Below are 26,455 nucleotides of genomic sequence, written 5' to 3' on the forward strand. Positions count from 1 at the left end.
AAAAAAAAAAAAGAAAGAAAGAAGCCCTTCTGACAGGTATTGCATAAAGCATTAAAAACTATAGAAGAAAGTTAAAAGTGCTATGAGAGGACATTGCAAGTGGGAACACCATCATTTGGTCCCAAGCTTTGAGGAGCAGACACTGCTAGACCCTGATCAGTGATTTTAAGGGTAGGGAAGGGACACTGATAAAGAAAAAGGTCCTTTCATAGTAGTACATTTAATGTGCCAGCCTGTAACTTATCCCTCTATCCTCATTAAAGCAGCAAGAAAGAAGATAAAACAGTGTCCTTTTTCTTTTTTAAAATGCATTTGGTGTAAAAAATAATGATGTATGCCCAATATCATGGTAACTCAAAGACAGCTTAACTGATGAATTAAAAATTAAAGTATGCTTGGACATAAGCAAGATATGGAGTATGCATGAGAAAAAAATACATTATAATAAAAAGAAAAGAAAAGCCACTAAAATATATTTGTAATCAAAGTATTTTTATAGTTCATTATTTGGTGTGTGTTTTCGGGGAGTACTTCACTATTTTCAAAACCTAAAATGAGAAAGTATGTCACAAAAGATGCTGCCTCGTAACATCTACAAATCTGCTCATACCATTTCCCTCACTACCGCTGCCTCAAATTGCAACCTGGTGGCTCCAGACAACTCTCCTGTCAGGGACCTCACCCATTACTGCTAGAGACATCAAAGTGACAGAGTTCAACTGTTTTTTTTTGTTTGTTTGTTTTTGGCAGAAGTGTGGAGATTTCTCTTCCTTTTTATATTGTGCTTGCTTTGAAGAATACTCAAACAGTTCTTTAAACTCAATGTCTCCCAGAATCTTGGTAAGAATGACTCTTCTAGTCTTCTAGTATCTTTAATTATAGTCTCCTCTACTTTCCTATGCTGAATCTGGGTATAATTTTGGAGACAAACTGTGCATAAAATTAGCAAACCAATCTAACTGGCAAATATCATGCAGCTCACAAAAATTGCCCTGTCCTTCCATCTGACAACTTGAACGCTTGGTTACTAGGCAAACCTGTCTGCAAAACTCTTTGATATGAGTAATCTCCTAGGAAACTTCTAAGTCTTAAATGTAAATAGATTTCTGGCAGACATCACCATTCTACCAGACATGCCCAACAAATATAAAACACAACAGAAGATATTACTTAGATGCAAGCTGATACACCTGCCAAACTATATTTGAATTCTAATTAGAATTCTAATTCCTTCCTGGAAAATCTTACCCTAAGTCAGAGCTTGTCTGAATCACTGTGCAATGAGATATTAAATTTTTCTTGTTGTCTAAAAGTTCAGGCTGAGGCCTCAAAGCTAATAATAAGTATAATATATACCCACAAGTCTAAAAACAGTTTATGAATGATGAGATACCACTATGCATCTACTGGAACACCTAAAATTAAAAAATAGTGACAATGCCAAATGCTGGCAGGGATATAGAGAAACTAGATCCCTCACACATTGTTGGTTAGAATGTAAGATGGTATAGCCACTATAGAAAAAAGTATGGCAGTTTCTTATAAAACAAAACATACATTAACCACACAACCCTGCAATCACACCGCTGGACATTTATACAGAAAAAAAAAAAAGAAAACTTATGTCCACACAAAATCACGTACACAAATGGTCTCAGCAGTTACTGTAATAGCCAAATCCTAAAAACTACCCAAATGTCCTTCAGTGGATGAATGGTTAAACAAATCTTATAGAATTGTCCCATGGAATACTGCTCAGAAATAAAAAGAAATGAATCAGGCATGTATTGAATCAGGATCTCAACGGCATTATGCTGAGGGAAAAGAGCTGATAGATGATCCATATAGAGTATGTCAAGAGATGGTACCATTGGTCCATCATTTGCTCCCAGCCTATGTTGTGGGGTAGGGGAAGTATCTAAGAGAACTGGTTCTGAAAAAAGGGGTTTTTGTTTTCTGAGTTTTCTTGAAAAGCATAGGAAGAGGGGTTAGGATGTACCCAAAAAATGAGTGAGAAAGGAATCAAAATGTACTCAAAGAAAGTAAAGGCTCTTGTCACAAGGAAAGCCTAAGATTTCCTTCCTGGGGTTGTCAATTTCTGCTGAGCTGACACTGGCTGTGAAACAGGAGTGGAGCATGAGAGAACAAGATCTCAGAGTCAGACCTATGTCCCTGGAGTGACAGAAGACTTAAGGCCAGTGCCTGACTCACATCCAAAGTAGCTTAAAGCCAAGAGGCTGGCTGTAGCTTTCCCTAAAAGCAAGGCCAGAGGCATAGCAGCTGGGAAACAGAGGTGCCCACCAAGATAAGCAGGCATGAGTCACCTTAAAAAAACCTTGACCAGAAAGGTAAATTGTCTCAAGAGGAAATGTGCTGGAGGCCTCCCACAAGAGCAAAAGCTGATTTGGATTCATAAAAGGTCTGGCAAGAAGCATCAGCCAAGAACTGCAGGACAGATGTACAAGTGAAGGGTTAAAGAGATTTCAAAGATCCAAAAGGGTGTCTGCCATGACAGAAGACATTAGACAGCTGATAAAGAGCTACAAATAGCAGCAGACAAAAAAGACCCTTCTCTTGTCTTCTTAGCACTTATCCTCACTGTGATCTTGGAAAAGCCAAAACCAGCAGAATGGAAAGTGAAGAAGGAGGGTAAGGACCAGTACAAACAGCAAAACAAAAACATACAACTACCCCGACTACCCTAGTACAGCTTTCTAAATTTGAGTCAGATGAGCTGTGGAAAAAGGATTGGAGCTTAGAATTAGGTGAAATGTTGGCAGTTTGATTCAGATTGAACGGGGTCTGTTAGTACCTGAAAATGGGAACTTTTCACTGAAACCTGAAAATGACAACAGATCTAACAAATTTACCCACGGTACCATCAAGGATGAGAATGAAAGATCTCACAGACATATCCAAAGGGGAATCACAGGGGAAAATCAAGCTACTTCCTGGCTGATTCCTACAAAGTTCAGCCCTTTCAATAAATTGTGACAAATCTTTGAATCTTTTTCTTGATCTTTGATATTATGCCAGTCTGTGCTCTCCCTGAAGCAATCTTTTGCTCCTATTAAAAACATCTTCCTTTGATATTCCATATCATTTATCCTTAAGTGTTTTGAGAACACATAATATCTTTACTCAAAATATTTAGAAATCTATAGATTTCATAAATCGGATGGTGCCTCATTGCAATCCAAGTGTTTCCACTTCACTAATCAGCCTATTCTATTTTCTTTTTTACTAGATGGTATTGGCCAGTTAATGCTACACTTGTTAAACAGGAGTAAATATAAATATTATTAATCTCTCTGAGGGATTCTATTTATAATAAAGACCATAAAAGTGGTGATCATGAGTGAAGTTTGTGTAATTTAGAAGTAACTTGAATTATTAGTTATTATTCCTCTCAGAAAACTAACCACTAACCCTTCTGAAACAGCCCCTTACTCTGACCATCCCTGAAGCTATTGGCCAGAACTCAGTAGATCAGTTATCCAAGAAGAGCAGTTGTGGTGTTTTATTCTTAATTAACCTATATGGATTTCTAAAGTCTCCCAAAGATGATTCACTGCCAGAAAAACTTGGTATGAGTCACTGAAAACCCTGGACCTTTCCCCAATTCTACCTCAAAATGAACAACAGAGGAAACGTTGAGCAGCTAATTTAATGATGATAGATGCTACTTACTAAATCAGAGTCCTTTGAATCCTATTTGTGGTTTCTGTGAAGTCCTATTTGTGGCTTCTGTCTGCTTCTAGAGGCAGACCCATTCACACCCAAAAGGCATCAGAATTTTCAGTACTCAAGCTGTAAAACCTTAATGCACATAACTCAACAATAAAAGTATCAACTATCTATGCATTGTTTCAAAACATACAATCCATTCTAAATAGTTCTTCATCTATCTCATCTTTAAAATAGATCCATCCCTTATCTAGGAACATGGGACATTGACATTCTTAAACACATAGCTTTATTATAAGAATTTCAAACCAGGTGAGAGAAATGGGAGGTGCCAACTTATATTCAGCTCTTCAAGCAAAATGTTTTGAAAACAAAAGTCAGGATCTGTATTAATCCATTTTCATGCTGCTGATAAAGACATACCTGAAACTGGGAAGAAAAAGAGGTTTAATGGACTTAAAGTTCCACGTGGCTGGAGAGGCCTCACAATCATGGCAGAAGGCAAGGAGGAGCAAGCCACGTCTTACATGGATGGTGGCAGGCAAAGAGAAGAGAGCTTGTGCAGGGAAACTCCCATTTTAAGACCATCAGATCTCGTGAGACTTATTTACTACCAGAACAGCACAGGAAAGACCTGCCCCCATGACTCAATCACCTCCCACTGGGTTCCTCCCATAACATATGGAATTCAAGATGAGACTTGCGTGGGGACACAGCCAAACCATATCAGGGTCTTAATTAACATCTGGAATATAGCATTTTAATCTAATTAGGACTACACATTTGTTATACACATTATCTTTTTGGAATTTTTGTGGTTCCAAAAGTGCTGAATATTTTCATGTAATCTTAGGTGCTATAAATAAGAAAATTAATACTTTCTGCCAGGCATGGTGGCTCACACCTGTAATCCCAGCACTTTGGGAGGCTGAGGTGGGTGGATCATGAGGTCAGGAGTTTGAGACCAGCCTGGCTAACATGGCGAAACCCCATCTCTACTAAAAAAAAAAAAAAAAAAAAAATAGCTGGGCGTGGTGGCATGCACCTGTAATCCCAGCTACTCAGGAGGCTGAGGCAAGAGAATTGCTTGAACCCAGGATGTAGAGGTTGCAGTGAGCCAAGATAATACCACTGCATTCCAGCCTGGGCGACAGAGCAAGATTCTGTCTCGGGGGTGGGGGGAATAAGTTTACTTTCTAATTCATAAAGTAAAATAGTACCAAGGTCAATGTTGAATTTCCTTGAAGTGAATGTTATGGTACATAATGCAGATGTGCACCTCACCCCTTTCTAAATGAAGGTACTCACTTCCTCAACTATTGGGAATATTGCCAACAGAGAGTTCAAAGGTAAGTCCCTCACGAGGACTGAAGAGAGCTGCCTTGTCCAAGGTTACACCACCTCACCAGTGACACCTTGAATCCAGTAACTGTTTAAAGAGAAGATGACAGGAAGAGAGGGGTGCCCCAAAGGCCTGGCCACTTTGCTTCAATTTGAAATGACTCTAAAGAGCCCCAGGGAGCTCCAGATCTCCCTGTGAAATCAGCTGCCAACTTCTCCCTGTTGCTGTCTTCTCCCTCACACATGCTGCTTCCAAGCACACTCTCCAATAAACCTCCCATACACTCAGTTCCATCCCAGAGTCTGCTTCTAGAAAAATAACCTGAGACAGAAGGACACAGGAACCAGCTTGAAGGGGCTCTAGCTGGCCAAATCAGGGAGAATTTGATAAACAAAACAACTATGATAATAGATTACAATCCATTAAATAAAAATAATGATACCATACTGATAGAAAGGAGGGGACAAAGGAGGGAGGCAGGGAAAAATGAAAGAGGAAATGAAGGAGGATGAGAAAAAAGAAAGATCTTCCACACATTTATTTATTAGCGGAATTCCAGCTAATAAATGTAACACGAATGTTGTAAGTAGATAATCAGTATGTAGCAACGATCTCAAAAAGGTACTTAATTCCTGCTGGAGTCATCGATGAAAGTTAATGCTTCTAGTGGGTGGAGATTAGTTGAGGATCAGGATATTGATGTAATTTTTGAATACTTTTGTCTGACATAGAAATGAATTACAAGAGAAAATGGAGAATTTAAAGTGAAGAAACCTGGCAAATCCAAATATTGCTCCTATTTGTATATTTGATCATCTGATCGATAATCAAATTTAGTATTAACCATAGGGATATGGGTCTACATTATGTAGCTCTTGATGTGGACATCATTTCTACAAAGATTACATGGTTTGAATCGATCATGCAGACACATCAGATAGAGCTGTGATGAGGGTCATTCTACAGGATGTAAAGCCTCTTAAAAACTGTCAAGAATATGGAAAACAGTAAGAGGAACTGTTCCAGATTGAATATGAAGAGACATGACAACTAAATGTAATGCATTCCTGAAGGGCATCCTGGACAAGAAAGGAAAAAGAGACCTTGTTGGAACAGTTGAAACGTGAATCATGCCCATGGATTGGATTGTTGGATTGTAGTGTTGTATCAATGTTGACTTCCTGATTTGGAGGTTTGAGTGCCAATTATATAGGAAAATATCCTTGTTTACGGGAAACAGTGACTGGAATGGTTAGAAGTTGAAGGACACTGCATCTTTAGCTTGTTTTTATAGGTTGGGAAAAAAGTCTAATAATAAGTAGGCTGTGTGTGTGTGTGTGTGTGTGTGTGTGTGTGACAGAGACAGAGACATAGGAAGACAGAGATGGGAACTGAGAAAAAGGAAAAGATGAGAAAATGCAATAAAATAGGAACAATTGGAGAGTCTGGGTGAAAGAGATAAGGGAGTTCTTTTTGTTATGGCAACATCTATAAGTTCAAAATTGTTTCAAAGTGAGTTATCAAAAATTATATTTCTGTTATTACACACCTCTTATAAGCACCTTCAACACTCAAACCGCCATTGTTTCTATTGCACAAAATGATTTTTTAAAGCAACTCAAAAGTAAACTTAGACACAGCAAACGTGGTGTAGACTGAGAAACCAAAACAAAACAAAAGCCGCAAAGGTACAAATTAAACGGAGCAATGTAAGGCCTCGTGCTACCTGCTACTGATGCACAGGCAGAGTGAGCATGTTTTTCCTCTGAATCATAGCTTTGAGAAAGTCTGTAAATGTATACATAATATCAATTCTTTTGTATTTTTGAGGCTTGTTTTATGGCCCAGTATTTAGCAAATATTTGTATATATTTTGTGTGTTTTTGACAAGAATGCATATTGGGAAGGTCAAATGCTATGTCCTGTATGTCCATGATATCAAACTTACTGATTGTGTTGTTTAAATCTCCTAAATTCCTTACCAATCTCTGTTGCTTGATCTATTAGTTATTAAATTCTAGATCATACATCAGCCTACTAAACCACCACCTTGAACATCTTAAAAACATCTCAAATATGTCCTACCTGAGCTCCACATCTTCTCCAAAATACCTGCTTCTCCCAGAGTCTTCCCCATTTCAGTTAATGACAACATTATCCTTCCAGTTTCTCAGGACAAAAACCCCATAGTTACCTTTGATTCCTCTCCTTCTTTCTTACCCACATGTGATCTTTCAATTTTTCAAAATATATTTGAAATATGACCACTTTTCACTACCTCCACTGCTACTTCTCTGATACAAGCCACCATCACCTCTTACCAGCATTACAGTAATAACCTCTTGATAGAGAGTGCCCTGTTCCCACATTTGCATTCGTCACTGTATTCTCAGTGCAGCAACCAAAGCGATATTGTTTAACTTCCATCAGATGATGACACTCCTCTGCTCAAAGCTTTCCAATGATTTCCCATCTCATTCTTATAAGACAGTCTTGATGGATATAATAGCCATAATATGTAGAGAGATAATTTTCTACTGGTCTGTCGTGTTTCTACACAACTTTTTTTTCAACTTTCATTTTAGATTCAGGAGGTACATGTGCAGGTGTTACAAGAGTGTGCTGCATGATTCTAAGGTTTGAGGTACAATTGAACCAGTCACCCAGGTAGTGAGCATAGTACTCAATATAGTTTTTCAACCCTTACTCCCATCTGCCTCTCCCCGATTTTGTAGTCCCCAGTGTCAATTGTTCCCATCCTTATGTCCATGTGTATCCAATGTTTAGCTCCCACCTATGAGGACACACCGTATTTGGTTTTCTGTTTGTGTTAATTTGCTTAGGATAATGGCCTCCACCTGCTGATTAAAGGTACTGGCTGTTTTTGTTCTCGGTTATCTTTTCAAATATGTTTGTGTAGAAAATATTCATGGAAGCCAGGGATAATGTCTTCCTTTGGAGCAATAAGCCAGTTTGCTTACTGCCTTGTAAGATGGAGATACTGTCTTCATTTGGAGCAAAAAGCAAGCATGCTCACTGCCCATTATAAAAATATTTGGATCTCTAACCTCAAACTTCCTCCCCAAGCAACCCAATGCATGTTTATAACGTGGTCCGTGAGAGAACTGAGGTTCACAGAATTGACTCAAAAATGCTGATACTTTGGCTACTGCTAATGCTGTAGTAAACTGTCCTTTGTCTCTGGAGTTTCATGTCTCTTACTAGCATCATTGAAAATGTTGCAAGCACATGGATACAGCTGGAGGCCATTATCCTAAGCAAATTAACACAGGAGCAGAAAACCAAATACCACCTGTTCTCACTTATAGGTAGGAACTAAACACTGAGTACAAACAGATACAAAGATGGGAACAATAGGCACTGGGGTCTACTAGAGGGGATAGGGAGGGAGGGGCACAAGGGCTGAAAAACTACCTATTGGGTACTATGCTTACTACTTGGGTGATGGGATCAATTGTACCCCAAACCTCAGCATCATGCACTTTACCCATATAACAAACTTACACATGTACCCTTGGACCTAAAATACAAGTTGAAATTAGAAAGAAAAGAAGAGAAGTTGCAGGCTAATAAGTTACCTAGCCAGTAGGTAAAAGTCTCAGAACCTTCCCAGTCTTTGAGAATGTGATCTGGCCCTCATAACCTCTCTGACCTTATCTATTAAAACTCCCCCCTTCCTTAACACTCGTCCAGTCACAATGCCCTCCTTCCTGTTCTTTAATCATGGTAGGAACCCTGTCACCCCAGGGTTCATTATTCCCTCTCTCCTCAAAGACCCACTTGGCTCAATTCTTTACCTCCTTGAGGTGTTTATTCAAATACCACCTTCCTCATAATGCCTTTCCTGCCCCCACATGCACACATGCCTTTCTCCTTTCCCTGTTTTCGAAGATGTATTAACATATATTCACTATTTAAACATATATCATATATTTAGTTTACCAACATGTTTATTTAGTTTACTATTTCCACCCACAAGGATGACAGCACAAATAATTTTTGTTTGTTTTACGTTATGTCCCGTAGCCAAAATACTTTAATTCAACTTCCGTGAACCTAGTGAACGTGTTGGCACAAACCTTTGCCTATGGTGAAATAGGGAGGGTTGCCAATGGTCACTAAATCTGGAAGATAGATAGCTAATCAGGAAACATTAATGTATGGTTTCAAAATACATGTGGAATATTTTCACCACAAAGTGATCATTTTTAGGAGTTGATAGACATACAAGGAATAATTGGGCATATCTCAGTGACTAATCACTGGTATGTCCACCTCAATTTTTCTCTTGACTTTATTTTAATCTATAAAATAAACATTTGAGTCATACCAAGCATAGTCATTTTTCCTGTTCTAGTTTATCCTTGAAGCTGCTAAGTAAAAGCGTACCTCTTTTTGAAATGACATCTTGCACCAATATTTTGAATGTGTATTATTATTAGAAAATGCAATCCTCCTCAATACTTTGTTACTGAACACTTAATCAAATAATAAGCTATTAGAACTGAAGCCTTTCTCATTATATAAAAAATATGTATTGAGTGTCTTCTCAAAACATACAATGTCAGAGCTATTAATAAAATTCATTTCTTTTGATTTTTAGTTCAGTGACATTTACATATAATTTCAGTATGTGACACTTCTTTGGAAAAGCAAGAGTTAGGAAGTCAGCTGTTTTATGATACGCTCACATGTGCACAGATAATTCTCAACTCCTGCACTGACCCAGTATCACCAATAGTTTCAGCAAAAGCTTCCTCTTGAAATGCAATTCGAGCTCCTCCCCACCATGTAACAGGGAACCCTCTCATCATGCTGTTGTTGACTGACCTCTTCCATTCTTGAGACCCCCCTCCCAGATGTTAAATCCAGCCAAAGGAAAGCAGCAAAGCCAAATAGGTACTACCACAAAACCTAGCCTTATAGGTGTTTTTTATATGCATTCTTCATTCTGTTCAGTATTTCCTACAAACTCTTCCTCAAGAGGGAGAGGGAAAAGATTACTTGTAAGATGTTAAAAGTGTATATCAAATATAAACAAAGAGGACAAACTATTAATTTTTGAAAAATATTAGCTATCTGCTTATAACATAAAGCTTGATTTCTAGCTCAAACTATTCACAATACTACGAGCCACATAAGTTAAAGGCCTATAAATTTAAAAACATACAAATTATGGTAAAAAAATATAGAATGCAAAACTACAATCTCTGAGGGAAAAATATAGAAGATTATACATAACTATATGTTGAGTAATGTTTTTAAATAAGACAAAACAAGTAAATTGTAAAAGACCAAGAATATTGGTAAATACAAAATTAAAAATTTTGAATATCATACCATAAGTAAAGTCGAAAGAAAAATGACAAATATGAGGATATACTTGGCAACAGATATAAGAAAGGATTAGGACCCAGAAGACATTTTGAAAACTGCAAATCAAATTTAAAAACATACAACAGACATAAACAAAAAAGTCACAGAAAAACACAAATGGCCAATATTCACACGAGAAACTCAACTTCACTTGTAATCAGCAAAATGCAAATTAAAATAAAATGGAATCATTATGACTGCTAAAAACTTAAAACTTTAATAATCTCAAGTGTGCTTGAGGATACATATAAGGATATTCTGTCATCCTCTGTTGGTTGTGGACACTTTAGAGGGTAGTTTGGTGGTGTCTATTAACTCTAAAAATGAACACAGACCATCACACTGCGATTCCATTTCTCACGTTTGCACATGAGAAACTTTCTTATGTTTACAAGGAGATATAATCAAGTATGTTTATTTTATCAGTATTAGTAATAACAAAATAATTTTTTTAAATGGAGTCTTGCTGTGTCACCAGGCTAGAGTGCAGTGGTGCAATCTCAACTCACTGCAACCTCTGCCTCCTAAGTTCAAGCAATCCTCCTGCCTCAGTCTCCTGAATAGCTGGGGCTACAGGTGCGTGCCACCATGCCTAGCTAATTTTTTGTATTTTTAGTAGAGACGGGGTTTCATCATGTTGGCCAGGTTGGTCTTGATCTCTTGACCTCGTGATCCGCCCGCCTTGCCCTCCCAAAGTGCTGAGATTACAGGCGTGAGCCACCGTGCCCAGACGATAACAAAATAATTTCAAGCAACTCAAAACATGGCAACATGGCAGTGGTTAAGTAAATTGTGGTATAATTAATCTAAGATAATCAAACTATGACAAATCCAGTAGTAAAAGCCAGTGCATCTGAAGTTTAAAGGAGGAAAAGTGTACAGACAGTAGCATATTTCCATGTAGATTGTTCATTGAACATCTCCAGGGAACACTATTCACATAAATTACAATGTGATGACTTCCCCTTGGGGTTATGCAGTGAACCATATGCACAATGGTGGGAATGTTGGGAATTTAACAGGAGGCCAAATCATGCAAAGCTCCAGAGGCTATGGTAAAGAATTTGCATTTTATTCTAAGTAAAATCCCTGAAGGGTTTAAAGAGGGCAATGAATTGATGTTTTCAAAAGGTTTCTCTGGCAGATATATAAAATGTATGTGAAGAGATTAAGACAAAAATAAAAGATCAATGAGGAGTACATTGCAATGGTCTAATCAAGAGTTGATAGTGGCGTCAACTTGGATGGTGGCAGTGGTAATGGAAAGATGGGGCAAATATGAAATATATCATGCAGCTATAATCTATTAATGCATTATATTGGGAAAAGTAAAGGAAATTTTAGAAACAGCACAATCAAATTGATTACCAAGTTTCTACATAGGGCTTTGAATGAGTGGTGGGACCATTTGCTGATCTAAGGAAGGCTAAGGGAAGAGTATCTTTCAGCAGTACAACTTCAAACATGTTAAGTTCAATATAACTGAGATAGCCAAAACAAATAATCAATAAGAGAGATGACTATATAAAACGAAGCTAAGAGAAGAGGTTTAGATAGATGTAAATTTTCAAGGAGTTATCATATGTATAGGTATTTCTTAAAGTCATGGAATTAGATGAGAGGTCACTAATGAAAAAAAAAGAAGAGAGATGGGCTATGGAAAGCACTGAGGAATTATAAAATTTATAAGACGGGGCACATGAAGCTAGAGAGATAGGGTGGGAAACCAGGAGAAATGGAATACAACTAAAAATAGCCTAGTTACCCTTCAATGAGGGAACTGCTAAGGAAATCATCCTATATCCATTTTATAAAATATTATGCCACAAAATACAGTCAACTGATCTTTGACAAAAGAGGAAGAAGAATAAAATGGGGAAAGGATAATCTTTTCGACAAATGATGCTAGAAGAAATGGACATCCGCATGCAAAAAGAAGAAAAAAAGAATCTAGACACAAACATGACATCTTTCACAAAATTTATCTCAAAATGGATTCAAGGCCTAAATGTAAAATAAAAAACTATAAAACTCCTAGAAAAAAATATAAGAGAAAATCTAGATGACTTTGAGTTTAATGATGAGTTTCCAGATGCCAACCAAAGGCAGAATCCATGAAAGAAAAAAATTGATAAAGTAGATTTCATTAAAATTAAAAAACTAATCTGTCAAAGATACATGAAAAAGAGTGAGAATACAAGCCACAGACTGGCAGAAAATATTTGCAAAATATATATCTGATAGAGAACTGTTATCCAAAGTAAACAAAGAATTCTTAAAATTCAACGCAAAAATTAACTCAATTTTTAAAATGGGCAAAATATCTAAACATAAACCTCACCAAAGAAGATACTCAGATGGCAAATGAGCATATGAAGATGCTCAACATCGCATGTCATTAGGAAATTACCAATTATAATAATTGGATAACACTACATACTTTTTAGAATAGCTAAAACCCAAACACTTATCACCTAAAGCCAGCAAGGATATGGAACAATAGGAACTCTCATTCATTACTGGTAATGCAAAATTGTACAACCATTTTGGAAGACAATTGGGCAGTTTCTTACAAAACTAAAAATACTCTTACCATATGATCAAGCAATTGTGTTCCTTGGTATTTGTCCAAAGGAGCTGAAAACCTGTGTTCAAACTATATGATTCCAACTACATGATATTCTGGAAAAGGCAAAACTATGAAGTCAGTAAAAAAAGATCAGTGGTTGTCAGGGTGGAGGGAGGGTTAAATAGACAAGCAAAGAGGATTTTTAAGGCAATAAAATGAGGTATGATTTTATGTATGATACTGTAATGGTAAATTTCACAATGCATTTGTCAATATCCACAGAATGTACATGAAGAGTGAATCCTATGTAAATGATGAACTTATGTGATACTGGTATGTCCATATAGATTCATCCATGTAACAAGTGTACGCTAGTGGGCAATACTGACAGTGGAGAAGGCTGCACATGTGTTGAGGCAAGGGGTATATGGGAACCCTAATACTTTCCACTCAGTTTTGCCGTGAACCTAAAATGGCTCTGAAAAAATAAAGTGTATTTTTAAAAATACCTTCCATGTATTTAAAAGAAGTGATAGGCAAAATATGCTCATATCAGTTTCACAAAGATAGATAGAAAAAAGCAATACTTATGCATAGTTTATATAAAATGTGGTTTTATTTAAAATAAATCAAGTATTAGATATATGCATGTTAATTGTATGTGTATTTTTTTAAAGTCTGGCTACATGTACAATAAACTTAACAGCAATTCTTGGGATTAAGAGAGGAGAAACAATGAAATTTCACTTAAAAAATGCTATACACTTTTATATTGTTTGTCTTATAATAAACGTATTAATTTAGCAATATTTACAAAACAGTTTCAAAAGGACACTCACATTTTAAATCACCCTTGTGTTCTTAAAATTTTAACCGGATTTTATGAAAATGTGGTCCAAGGAACCATTATGTCAGAAACACCAGGAGGGTTTATTAAAAATAGGGATGCTTTCTGAATCCCATCCCAGCATTTTTTTTTTTTTTTTTAAGACAGGGTCTCACTCCGTCGCCCAAGCTGGAGTGCAGTGGTGCCATCTCAGCTTACTGCAACCTCCACCCCCACCTCCACCTCCCAAGCTCAACTGATCCTTCCACTTCAGCCTCCCCAGTAGCTAGGACCACAGGCATTCGCCACCATGCCCAGCTAACATATATGTGTGTATATATATATATATATATTTTTTTTTTTTTTTTAAGAGATGGTGTTTGGCCATGTTGCTCAGGCTGGTCTCAAACTCCTGAGCTCAAGCGATCCTCCAGCCTCAGCCTCCCAAAGTGCTAGGATTACAGGAGTGAGCCACCGCGCCTGGCCTCCATCCTGGCTTTAACAAATCAGGCCCTCTAGGAATGAGGTATAGCACTTTGCATTCTTGGCAACACGATCAGGTGATTCTAACCTCTACCCTTCTGAATAGCAATAAGTCGAAATGAATGAGTAGTTTTTTTTAAAAAATCAGCAAATGCCAACACCTCTTGGATAAACACCTACCAATTATTCAATCTAAAGTAAAAGGAGCTGTTAGCATATGCCTGGTCCACAGAGCAGGGAGAAAACTAAATAACTAGATTAATGGCTAAGCTATGTCATGAACCAGGGCACACTCTAAGAAGCACTGTAACATTGTAAGAAAAGAAGAAGCAATATAGATTCTATAGGGATAAAAACTGGCCAAATGTGCAGAACCTTCCATCTCCCTCTCATAAATCCCATTGGGTCAGTTATACACAGAAGCAAAAAAAAAAAAAATCAATATATTATGCCTTAAAATATATCCTGACTTGATTATACTCTATATTTAAATCAGAAATATAGAGGCTGAAGAATAACTTATAAAGTGTTGTCCTCTATCTTCCAACATTTGAGCTATCTTTCTGAAAGCATTATAAATGTAAGACATTTCCAAGAATTTCAGGTATGCATCTGATCCCTCTATATAATGCAATCTAGAGCAGAAGATTTGTGTCACATAGTATCAGCCAAAAAGGCAGAGAAGGCTTTTCAGTAAGTGACTTCATTACAAAAGCCTAAAGTTAGTGGAATTAAAATAGACTCACAAAGTTACCAAGGTTCGATGTACTCACCTACAAGCAACTCTTGGGCGATAAATCCTTAAATTACAAAATTACATAAGCAGTTTATTGTATTTATGAGCAATGTTTTCTAATCCAGCAGATAACTCTCAGAGTTCTCTTTCTCTCCTTCCCCCAGCTTTATCCATAAGTGATCCATCTTTCAGAAGCAATGAGTTATCCTGGATGTCTTTTGCTTCCTTTCATGTTCGAAAAAAGACACATATTCAATTGCAGTTTCAGCCTCTCGCTGCAGATGGTATCCTATTTTATGCTGCACAACACTTAAAAGCCCAATCAGGTAAGATTGGCAGGCTGTTTCTTTGCAGAATGAATTCCTAATAGTCTATTAAGTAATGTATGATAGTGTTTAATTTGTGTCACCTAGTATTTAAATATGTAAACATCTGATGCTTTTATGTTCTATTGTCACTGCAAGTGTATGCTTATGAATTTAGAAGCCCTAGATATTCTAATAAAATAGCAACAGATTTGTTGGAATTAAAGTTTGCAAAATCTAAATGTAGTATATGCTCAACTTTAAAACAATACCATCAAAAAAGACATTAAAGCCATGCATGATAGTACTATGTCAAAGGAGACAAAATATGCATATAAAAGATTTTTTAAAAGGAAGGCATGGCTGATATATTTCCTGTAGATTCAACCACACTTATAGCTCCAAAAATTCTCTTTAAGTTGTTCTGTCATCCCAATAGTAAACCCAGGATTTGTGTTCTGAAATGCTTATAAAAACATTTTAGGATTTTAAAAGGTACATATTTATCATAAAATATGAAATAAAGTATCCAATTAGTGTTTTAAAATTTAATTTTTTAGGTTTTACTACTTTACCCTTGATTTCCATTTTCATTCATTTCTCTAAAATTCTGACAAAGACATTTGCACAGTTACATCTCTATTGCTACGTATTTTTAAAATCTTACATTTTTCTTTGATCTTGTTTCTCACAAAATGAGAAACAATTTTGATATTGAGAAATAATTACATTTGCTTATTTTGTTTCACATCATTAACAAAAATGGTGCTCTAATGATCATAATCTAAGTAGTTCTTATAGAAGGGTCTTGACTTGCTTCTAAATGATAAGAATATCAGGGAATTCGACCAAAGTGTTTCCATCTCAATGCACTTCTGAGATACCCTCAAAATAATTTCAAAGAGAAAAAGTACAATTGAGCTATAAAATACAGCTCAGAAGAAATTTGTTCTCCTGAGATATTTGGTTTTAAGTTCATGATTAAATCTCCCTGTGAAAATGTCAAATAGGAGAACCGCACACAAAGATAAATTTTCTATTTATAAATCAAGAGACATTAAAAGACAATCAGCTTCAGTTATATTGCTAATAAAATTCAAAATTAATGTAAGTGGGACCTATGTAAGAGGGCAGAAAATCAAGGTATATTCAGGATCGTGACTGGCTGGGAATATTGTACTATAGTTTTATAATCAGTACAACAGATACATATTTGTGTTTATGTATATGAAATATAAAGCTCATACACACTAATACGCATAGGAGGGCAAGAGCACATCTTCTTACATCTGTTATTCAATGCATGTAGTTCAAGACAATCAAGAGTTTCCTTTTTTATGCCATCAGACACTACTTACAGAGATTCATTAGTTTCACACGATTGATGCTGCATTTGACACTTATACCAGAAAATCATGAAAAAAATTTTTTTTTTTTTTTTTTTTTTTTTTTTGAGACGGAGTTTCGCTCTGTCGCCCAGGCTGGAGTGCAGTGGCGGGATCTCGGCTCACTGCAAGCTCCGCCTCCCGGGTTCACGCCATTCTTCTGCCTCAGCCTAAGTTCTATATGCTTAAACCTAGATTAACCAAAAACAATTATCAGATGAAAGGCACAAACTTATTTTTTAGTAATCAAGTGATATAACAAGTTTATTTGAAGTCTCATTTAAGGTTGCAGAAAATGCAGCTGACAGTCCTGTACTTTGTACCTTCTCTAAGAGCTGTGCCTGATGTAAACATTAACCAAGTCTTCATAGTTGATCCTCTGCTAAGAGGAACTATTAGTAAAAATTAACCAAACACTTAATACACAAAGTTAAAATCCAAAAATTTAAATAAAAGCAGCCAATGTGGTTTTCACATATCGAAAACCAAATTCTAAATTAACATGGTTTCTGTATCTCTTTAGAGGTTAATAATTTGAGTACTCTCAAGTAGTGTAAAATTTAAAACAAAATGATAACTTGAAAATTATACTAGATGATCTTAGATCTGATTTTTGAAAGATATTTTAAGGAAATAAAACTCTGGTCCCTTTTCATCTATTTCTGCTAAAAATTTAACACCTTTAAGATTTTTGACATATAAAAATTATCAATATTTTGTTAAGCACAAATTAATCAAAGACTGAATTCATCTGATATAGTTATAATCCTCCCAATGTGTATAAAAAGGCCTAGTCATTGCAATGTGAAGTTAAAACATATCAAATTAAACTATATTAAAAAATATATAAATAAGTTTAAATTACCATTGCTTTTCTAGAGAAAAGAACGTATATACAATTCCCCTGATAAGCTGATTCTGTAGTCTCTTCACAAATATTAGGTCCTACAAGGTTTCTCTTATCTATAATAAAGCACGGTAGGATAGCAGACGAAGTAGAAACAATAGCAGAACAAAGGTGGGAGGAGCCTCAGCCATGGTTGAGTGGGCATTAAATAGCCAAAGTGAATTCATTTATGATCTTTATCCTATTTCAGCTCTGTTTCTTGTAAGGACTGTTCATGACATTTTCTTACTCTAATGCGAATCCGAGGCCGGGTGCAGTGGCTTATGCCTGTAATCCCACCACTTTGGGAGGCTGAGGTGGGCGGATCACCTGAAGTCAGGGAGGTCAAGACCAGCTTGGCCAAATGGCAAAACCTCGTCTCTACCCAAAATACAGAAATTAGCCGGCTGTGATGGCCAGTGCCTGTAGTCCCAGCTACTCGGGAGACTGAGGCAGCCCGGGAGGTGGAGGTTGCAGTGAGCCGAGATTGCACCATTGCACTCCAGCTTGGGGGACAGAGCAGGACTCCGTCTCAAAATAATAATAATAATAATGCCAATGTGTACTTATGACCCATAACTAGAGCATCATATCCTAATGCAATGAAATTTAAAAGCCTATGATTTTTTAAGCTAATACAGCTTTTAGCTTCCATAGCCACAGAAGGAAAACTTTTTGTCAATTTTTCGTAAGAACATACTAGCTGAGTTAAAATAACCCTTTCTTCACAGAAGCTATCCTTGCTTTCTTCTGGTTGGCAACATGACCAGTGATAGTATAGATCACAGCGTCAGCTTTCCGAATCATTTCTTACATATTTTTTATCCTAATGTAGCTCTTCACTATAAAATTGTTTACTACAGAACACTCTACAACACAAGGAGCAAGAAAAGCTTCCTCCATCATCGTGCAAAAGATAACTAGTTTGTGTTCACTTGCAGACCACAAAGTATATTTAGGTTGCTATAAATTTTTTAAACTTAATTATCAATTATGTTTACTTGTTCTAGTTTTTTGTGGTATAACCCAATGTCTATTTTTTCTTTCCTAATCTGAAAGTTTATAATGTTGCTTCTCTTTCCTTATAGTTAAAAATACTGTACATGTTAGAAATTATGCAAATATACTGAGTTTCTTTGTTATGAATTTTTTAAAACTATTTTCATGTCATTATAGGAAAAAAGTTTTGCTTTCAAGGTAAAACTATTATTTGAGAAATATTCTGAGTCATCTCAACCCACAAACCTATAAACATATTTCTTTATTTAATAATTATTTAGCATCTATTTATGTGCCAGATACCATTTTGGGTGCTGGGAATAAACTGTTGGACCAAACCAAACACAGACCCTGTTCTCATAAAGCTTACAACCTAGTGGATAAAGCAGCTGTTAACCAAATAATCACATATGTAACGACCCAGTATACTCACTAAAAATTCCCTATGAGGAAAATAAAGCAAGAGAACCGTAGTTTGATAGGTGAAGAACTATAAAGCTGCCCAGCATTCCAACCACTCTAGAATGGCTTGGTATAGACCACAATGGAGAATAGAAGGAAAGAACACCATTTGTAGGAGGGAGGCGTGGACATACGGCACTCTGGAGGGAGGAAGAAGTAGTGTAGCATAATGCCGAATATCCCTGGATGAGAAGAGAGAAAGGTTGGGAAATTTCAGAGGGAGAAGAAAATGTTTCGTGGAGACTTCTGCATGGTTCATTATTAATAAGTCATTTTGCTATCCTCTTGAAGCAATCTTACAGTGAAGAACATTCTTTTTCCAAGCTTGTAGAATTGCCTTTACTTTTCTTCTGAATGCCTCATTGCAACTTCAGATGCTGGATGGTATTTGTTCCAATTTCTTCACACAACTATATAATTATAAAATGAGATATACTGTAATGGAGGGAAACCTAGTGATATTAAGGCACTGACAGAAAAAAATGCCTGACCAACTCTGGGAAATCAAGGAAAACTTCTCTGAGGAAGTGACACTTGATCTGAAACCTGAAGGACGGGTAGGAGTTATCTAGTTGAGGTGGAATGGGGCCGGCGGAGTGTTCCTAGAAAACAGGCGAATGAAATCCTTAACAAGGTCAGTGTTGTTGGAGTAAAGAGAGTGTAAGGATGGGGAAAGAGAACATTCCAGGTAAGGTTGGAGAGAGAGGAAAGAAGCCAGGAATGTGCAGAGAATTTATAGGTACCTAGCCTGACAATAGTGAATGCCATTAAACGGTATCATAAGGATCAGGCTTTCATTTGAAGAAAAACCTCACTTTAACTTACTACCACAATACATTCATTCAATGAGAACTGTCCACAACTAGAGAAATTTTATGTAGCCAATTGCTGAACAAAATGAAAGAATACAGGATATATGCATTTTGCTCTGAGTGGAAATAAAACTAACACAATTGTGCTCAAGATCTGTTACTTTTTTCCCCATAACTAAAACTTATCCAACTTGGCCAGAAAGAGCAAAAGTTTTCAATGGAAACTTTTACTATTGCTAATCAAACTTACTGTTTGCTTTCTTGCAGGTGATTTTTTATGTATCTCTTTAGTAAATAGTTCCGTTCAACTTCGCTACAACCTTGGTGACAGAACTATCATTCTAGAAACTCTCCAAAAAGTAACTATAAACGGAAGTACTTGGCATATAATAAAAGCAGGAAGAGTTGGTGCAGAAGGCTACCTGGATCTAGATGGGATAAATGTAACAGAAAAAGCCTCCACTAAAATGAGTTCTCTGGACACAAATACAGACTTCTATATTGGAGGAGTATCTTCTTTAAATCTTGTAAATCCCATGGCAATAGAAAATGAACCTGTAGGTTTTCAAGGCTGTATCCGACAAGTTATCATAAATAATCGAGAATTACAATTAACTGAATTCGGAGCAAAAGGTGGTTCAAATGTAGGTGACTGTGATGGGACAGCCTGTGGGTACAACACATGCAGAAATGGAGGTGAATGTACAGTAAATGGCACAACTTTTTCTTGCAGATGTTTGCCAGATTGGGCTGGAAATACATGTAACCAGTCTGTGTACTGTTTGAATAATCTTTGCCTCCACCAATCTTTATGTATACCTGACCAATCATTTTCTTACAGTTGCCTGTGTACTTTGGGTTGGGTGGGAAGGTATTGTGAAAACAAAACTTCATTTTCAACTGCAAAATTTATGGGTAATTCTTACATTAAATACATTGATCCAAATTATAGAATGAGAAACCTCCAGTTCACTACTATATCCTTAAATTTCAGTACCACTAAAACAGAAGGTCTAATTGTATGGATGGGAACAGCTCAAAATGAAGAAAATGATTTTCTGGCAATTGGTCTCCATAATCAGACCTTGAAAATAGCAGTTAACTTAGGAGAAAGAATCTCTGTGCCTATGAGCTATAACAATGGCACATTCTGTTGTAATAAATGGCACCATGTAGCTGTAATTCAAAATCAGACTCTTATCAAGGCCTACGTAAATAACAGTCTAATTCTTTCCGAGGATATTGATCCACATAAACACTTTGTTGCTCTAAACTATGATGGCATTTGTTATCTAGGGGGCTTTGAATATGGTAGAAAGGTAAATATCGTTACTCAAGAGATTTTTAAAACCAATTTTGTTGGCAAAATTAAAGATGTATTTTTTCAGGATCCAAAAAAAATTGAACTAATTAAATTAGAAGGATACAATGTTTATGATGGAGATGAACAAAATGAGGTTACTTAACACTAGAGATTTTAGTACACACTATACATAAATGCAGTTATTTTGATAGTTATTTCTTTGATACATTGCTCAAGGGGAATCAACTGTTTACTATTACCTGAAATAGTCTAAATGCTAACATATCTTTTTGATAAGATTGTAAAATGTCACTGAAGGTTCTGATTGTTTTACCTACATCTAATTTATCTGTATATATTTTGATTCATGTTTTAACTCCATTAGTTCATTCAGTGCTTATTCACAGAATGTGCTTATTCACTTTGCTTATTCACTTTTTACCTATCCCTAATGCTTAAATTTTAAAATCAATGTGTAAACACAATTTTGAAAATCAATGTGTAAACTGAACTTTAAAATGTTTAAAATTCAGTTGGTAATGAATTAGGGATAGGTACAAATAAGAAAAAAATCAAGTTATTAATCAAAGGAAAAATAAAAATTATACAAAGCAATGTAACCATATTGTATTACATGGCTTAGCTACAAGTATTTATATGATTCAACGATGTAAAACTTGAACATAGATTTAAACCAAAAATTGTTGCATGAATGTAGAAAGAGAAGGTGAGAGGAGAGAACAGGCTGGTAAGAGCTAAATCCTTATCTTTTACAGTAAGACATCAATAGATACTACAATCCGTGCAACTTAAAAAATAGCATATGCATATCACAAACATGAAGGCAAATATCCTAAATATCTAAAAGAATTAAAAATGGTTGCTTCTGGAGAGAATAGTGCAGAGGCCTGTTGCTTTTTGCTTATGAACCTTGTAGACCTATTTGACTTTTTAAAACCATGTACTCATGTTAACTGATCAAATTAAAAAATTAACCTTAATTTGTGTTTAACTACTTTCAAGTCTACAGATCCCAAAATTGGGCATAAAATAGGTTCTAAACAATGCCATGGAAAATTACTGTCCTAAGAATTTAGTACTGTTGATAGCATAATTTGAAAAAGTATTATTTTTCTGAAAACAGTTACTGATATAATTGTGAACAGAACTTTCACTTCCCACTCCCAGTCCACCACTGGAGGTTGGAAAGCAGTTAGTGCTGTTGTTACGTGACATTTTCTGAGTTTGATATCTGTGTCAATTTTGCCACTTGGCAACCAGCAACATATGACTGACTCGGTGAACTAACCTGTAGAATAGGTCATCTGGAGAAAAAAATCTTAGTAATAAGCAGCATGTAATGTTCAAAAGGAAAAATATGTAATTAATCATCAAGTAATTAGAGAAAAGAATTCACAAAAAATAAGAGCTGATGAATACACATATAACTTCTGTGCAGATTCCAGTCTATACAAAGTAACTAGGTAGTAATTTATCATTCAAAAAATACTACAGATTTTTGTCTTATTTTAGCCACTCCATTCCAATCAAAAGGCTACAGACATTCCTAAAAGGACCCAGGACCAGAGTTAAGAATGTCAATCAACACCATTTGACAGGGCACAAATGTTTCCATACAGTTCATATTAATACTAGGAAGTGTGAGGGTACAATATGAGGTAGAATTGCAGAATGTTTACACACTGATTCAAAGGTTTGTTTTTTAACGGAAACCACTCAAGACAACTCCATCAAATTTTGCTGAAAAACCGTGACCTAAACTGGTATTGATCCATACTATTGCATTTAACTTTGGAGATACTTAGATCATAGGATAAATGCTCTAAAGAAGTTCCTTTTGGCAGCTGGTAATCAAATCTAACCTTTCAGAAAACACACTTTATGTATAAACCAAGAAGGCTGTTTTATGAAAGCTTACAAAAGAAGAAACTGCCTGAACCACACTCCCATCATATTTGGCCATGTGTTCTCTCATAATAAGTGTGCCTTTTCTTTAAAATAGCACTTCCCAAAGTGTGGTCCAAGAACCCCTGGGATCTTTTCAAAGGAATCCGGAGTCCTGCCTTTCCCAAAAACAAATGCACATATAGCCAGATTTTCTTCATATATTTCAAATAAAGTCACATACTACAGAACACTGAATGCAGGGCAGGTAAGAGAATCCAGCCCTAAGTCAGAAATTGAAAATATGCAAAAATCAAGACAGTGACACTCTTCTTACTAAATTAGTTTAGAAGTTAACTTTTATATAAATATTATATTAACAGATGAGATTATCAACATATTTTTAACGTTTATCATTTGATTTTCTAGTATGCTAAATAATGATATAAGCCATATGAACAAAAGCTTTGGCATTCTCAATTTTTAAGTGTAAGGGGTCTTGAAACCAAAAGTTTGAGAATTGCTGCCTTAAAGCTTTTCACAGTTGCAATTTTACATTCAGATGTTATAACTTGTCTTCTACCTGTAATCTCCACAAAATTGGAACTTTCCCATTTTGCTCATCATTGAATTCCAAATGCAGAAAATTGTGCTTGCAGAATAGGCAGACAATATTTAAGAACTGAAAACTGCTGCCTTTTCTCCTATACATCAAAATGACTTGAAAACATATTTTTCACCTTAAAATCCTGCAAAGTTCATGTAACAAATTAACACTATTCCTGCTTCCTATTTTTGCTATCCTGGTGATGATGGTGTTGACGATTTCCTATGTGAAATGCTTTTCCAGTGCGAAATAAAAATGATTGCTACAGAAAGACCTTTAAGATAATTTTACTATAAATGTATGAGGTTTCTCAAAGTGTTGAATGTAAACGGAACATTTTTAAAAATAAGGTGCGGTAATATTTACCTTTTCGGTCTCCTTATAAAGAATAAGTTCCTGAAAAAAATCATTACTTTGAGGACAAAATTACCTTAAAATAAGGAGTTTTAAAAGACAGCTTGGGCTAACATATACATATACATACACACATGGACATGCACACACTAAATTATTTCATAGAAAAAGTATTTTGGGGATAGAGTTATATTGGATTCACTGCCCTTTGAGTGCTTAGGCTATTTCTCTCAATGACTCTGCTCTGCATCTATCTATAAGATGAAACTTGACATGGTGAACTCAAGTTTTCAAAGGACTTCTAGCTACTGATCTGTTTTCAACTCACTACTTTCTTGCTCTACATATTACAATTCTTTGTGAAACAGAAATCAAAGAATTAGGGTGTTTGGCACCTTTTTAAAAGCAGTAACCAATTTTATTTGCAATTTGCTTTAAGAGACAGAAATAAACCTGATTGTGTATATAGCTCTTTGTAGTCATTAGTAAGTTGTAGCCTGACCAGTGTTAAGAGGGATCTGAGATGAGCATAGTACAACTAGTATATCCAAATGTTAAACTACTGTTTTACTAAGATCTGGTTCATTATCAAGCTCTCATAATGCATTTAAGTTTGGTTCATAAACTTTAAAAACACAGCTGCTATTAAAAACTTAGGAACAACACAGTAAAGTTATCTGTTAACAGGTAGTTTTATGTTAACACACACGTTAACATGGAGGGGCTTTTCACTCCATTTTCTTCTCTATTGCTGGTGTTACTGTTCTTAAATTTTTAACATGTATTTACTATAGCCTTAGCTATTCTATAAAGATTTAAGATTAATTCACCCACAATAAACTACAATTAGTAAGTCAAGGGCTGTGGTAGATGATAGCCCCCCAAAAGATGTCTACACCCCAATCCTTGGAACACCTGTAAATATGTTAGGTTACATGGGAATAGGGAATTAAGGTCACAGATGAAATTTAAGTTGCTCATCAGCTGACCTGAAAATAGGAAGATTAACCTGGATTATCTCGGTGGGGTCAATGTAATCACAAGGGTCCTTTGTAGTAGAAGAGGGAATCAGAAGGGAAGGTCAGATGTAGTAGAGAAAGACTGGGTCCCACATTGCCGGCTTCAAACATGGAGGAAGGGATCATGAGCCAAGGAAGTTGGGTGCCCTCTAGAAGCTAGAAACCAAAGTGCAAAAAAAAAAAAAAAAAAAAAGGAATCTCCCCAAAAGCCTCCAGAAAATGAATGCATCTTGCTGACACCTTGATCTTACCCAGTGAGATCTGCATAGACTTCTGATCCACAGAACCGTAAGATCATAAATTTGTGTGGTTTTAAGCCACTACACTTGCAGTAATTCATCACAACAGCAATAGAAAACAGGAATAGAGAATTAGGATTTGTGATTAATATAAATTTTCCAACTGCACAGAAGAACTTACAGGCTTTTGGTTACGTCTTCTGGCTCACGCTGAACAGTTGGGTTGCTCAGTGAAGGGTTTCGGACAGTTCAGTGGAACGCAAAGAAAGAGGGCTATGAAAGGTATATGTGATCATCAGCCTTTTGCTTCTTTTTCTCATTCTCAATTCTCACAGCACAATTGCTAAGCACATGGACTTCAGAGAAAAGAACTGAGCTAGGATTCCTGCTCTGACAACAGCAGGGTAACCTGGCCAAGTTTCCCAACTTCTCTGAGAAGTTCCAGTTTCCTCACCTTTGAGTTGACCAACGTTTATACTAAGTGCTCAAAACCAGGGACGCCTCATAGAGGGCTCAAGGAGGCTTTCTGATTGCCACAAAGATTACATGGGGTGAACTTTACAGGTACTGAGATGCCCTAGAACTTTTACCTAACAGAGGTATGCATTTGCTGTCTTAAGATGATTCTAAGTTTTTTTAAGTGTAAAACTTTTTTTAAACAGCAGGTTTTCCTTAAAACAGGAGAAACTGAATAATTCACTGGTTTGTGTAAGGCTGGTTGTACCTGGGACTGAGAATGGCTTTGGATCTACTACTCGTTGAAAAATCTGCTCATTCTCCCTTTTTTTCCTCAAAAGGAAAACCTCAAATAGTTAATATGACCACACCTTCCCTATTCTCCACACAGTGTTTCAATCAGCAGTTACAAGATCTGCCTCTAACCCCAGGAGATGCTCATCCCTAATAGAAGGCTATACGGGCCTTGCCTATTTTAAAAACATGTATCAAGATTCAATCAGAACTGATTAAAGAATTTTAGGTATGTAGAAGAAACTATTAGCTAAGAGGTGATCAAAAACTGACCTAAAAGCTTGTTTTCATTCATTAACCCATTCGTTTTTACTTTTATCTTGCAAAAGAAATCTGGAGTCTGATATTCCCTCAACCAGATACATCAGTAAAGGTAGATTTATTGACGA

The 26,455-nt window shown here is 36.1% G+C and overlaps 1 protein-coding gene across 1 annotated transcript in view; it reads left to right on the forward strand.

Moving 5' to 3' along the window:
* The window catches only part of EYS (eyes shut homolog), a 2,088,383-nt gene extending 2,066,419 nt beyond the window's left edge, over window positions 1-21,964 (forward strand). Inside the window, exons 43-45 of the mRNA XM_063618766.1 lie at window positions 2,587-2,649; window positions 15,205-15,366; window positions 20,157-21,964. Coding sequence (XP_063474836.1) covers window positions 2,587-2,649; window positions 15,205-15,366; window positions 20,157-21,355 — 1,424 coding nt within the window. The 3' untranslated portion in view covers window positions 21,356-21,964. The remainder of the gene's footprint in view (window positions 1-2,586; window positions 2,650-15,204; window positions 15,367-20,156) is intronic.
* Window positions 21,965-26,455: the final 4,491 nt, after the last annotated feature.

This window comes from Symphalangus syndactylus, chromosome 2 (genome assembly GCF_028878055.3).
Source record: "Symphalangus syndactylus isolate Jambi chromosome 2, NHGRI_mSymSyn1-v2.1_pri, whole genome shotgun sequence".
Taxonomy (NCBI): Eukaryota; Metazoa; Chordata; class Mammalia; order Primates; family Hylobatidae; genus Symphalangus; species Symphalangus syndactylus.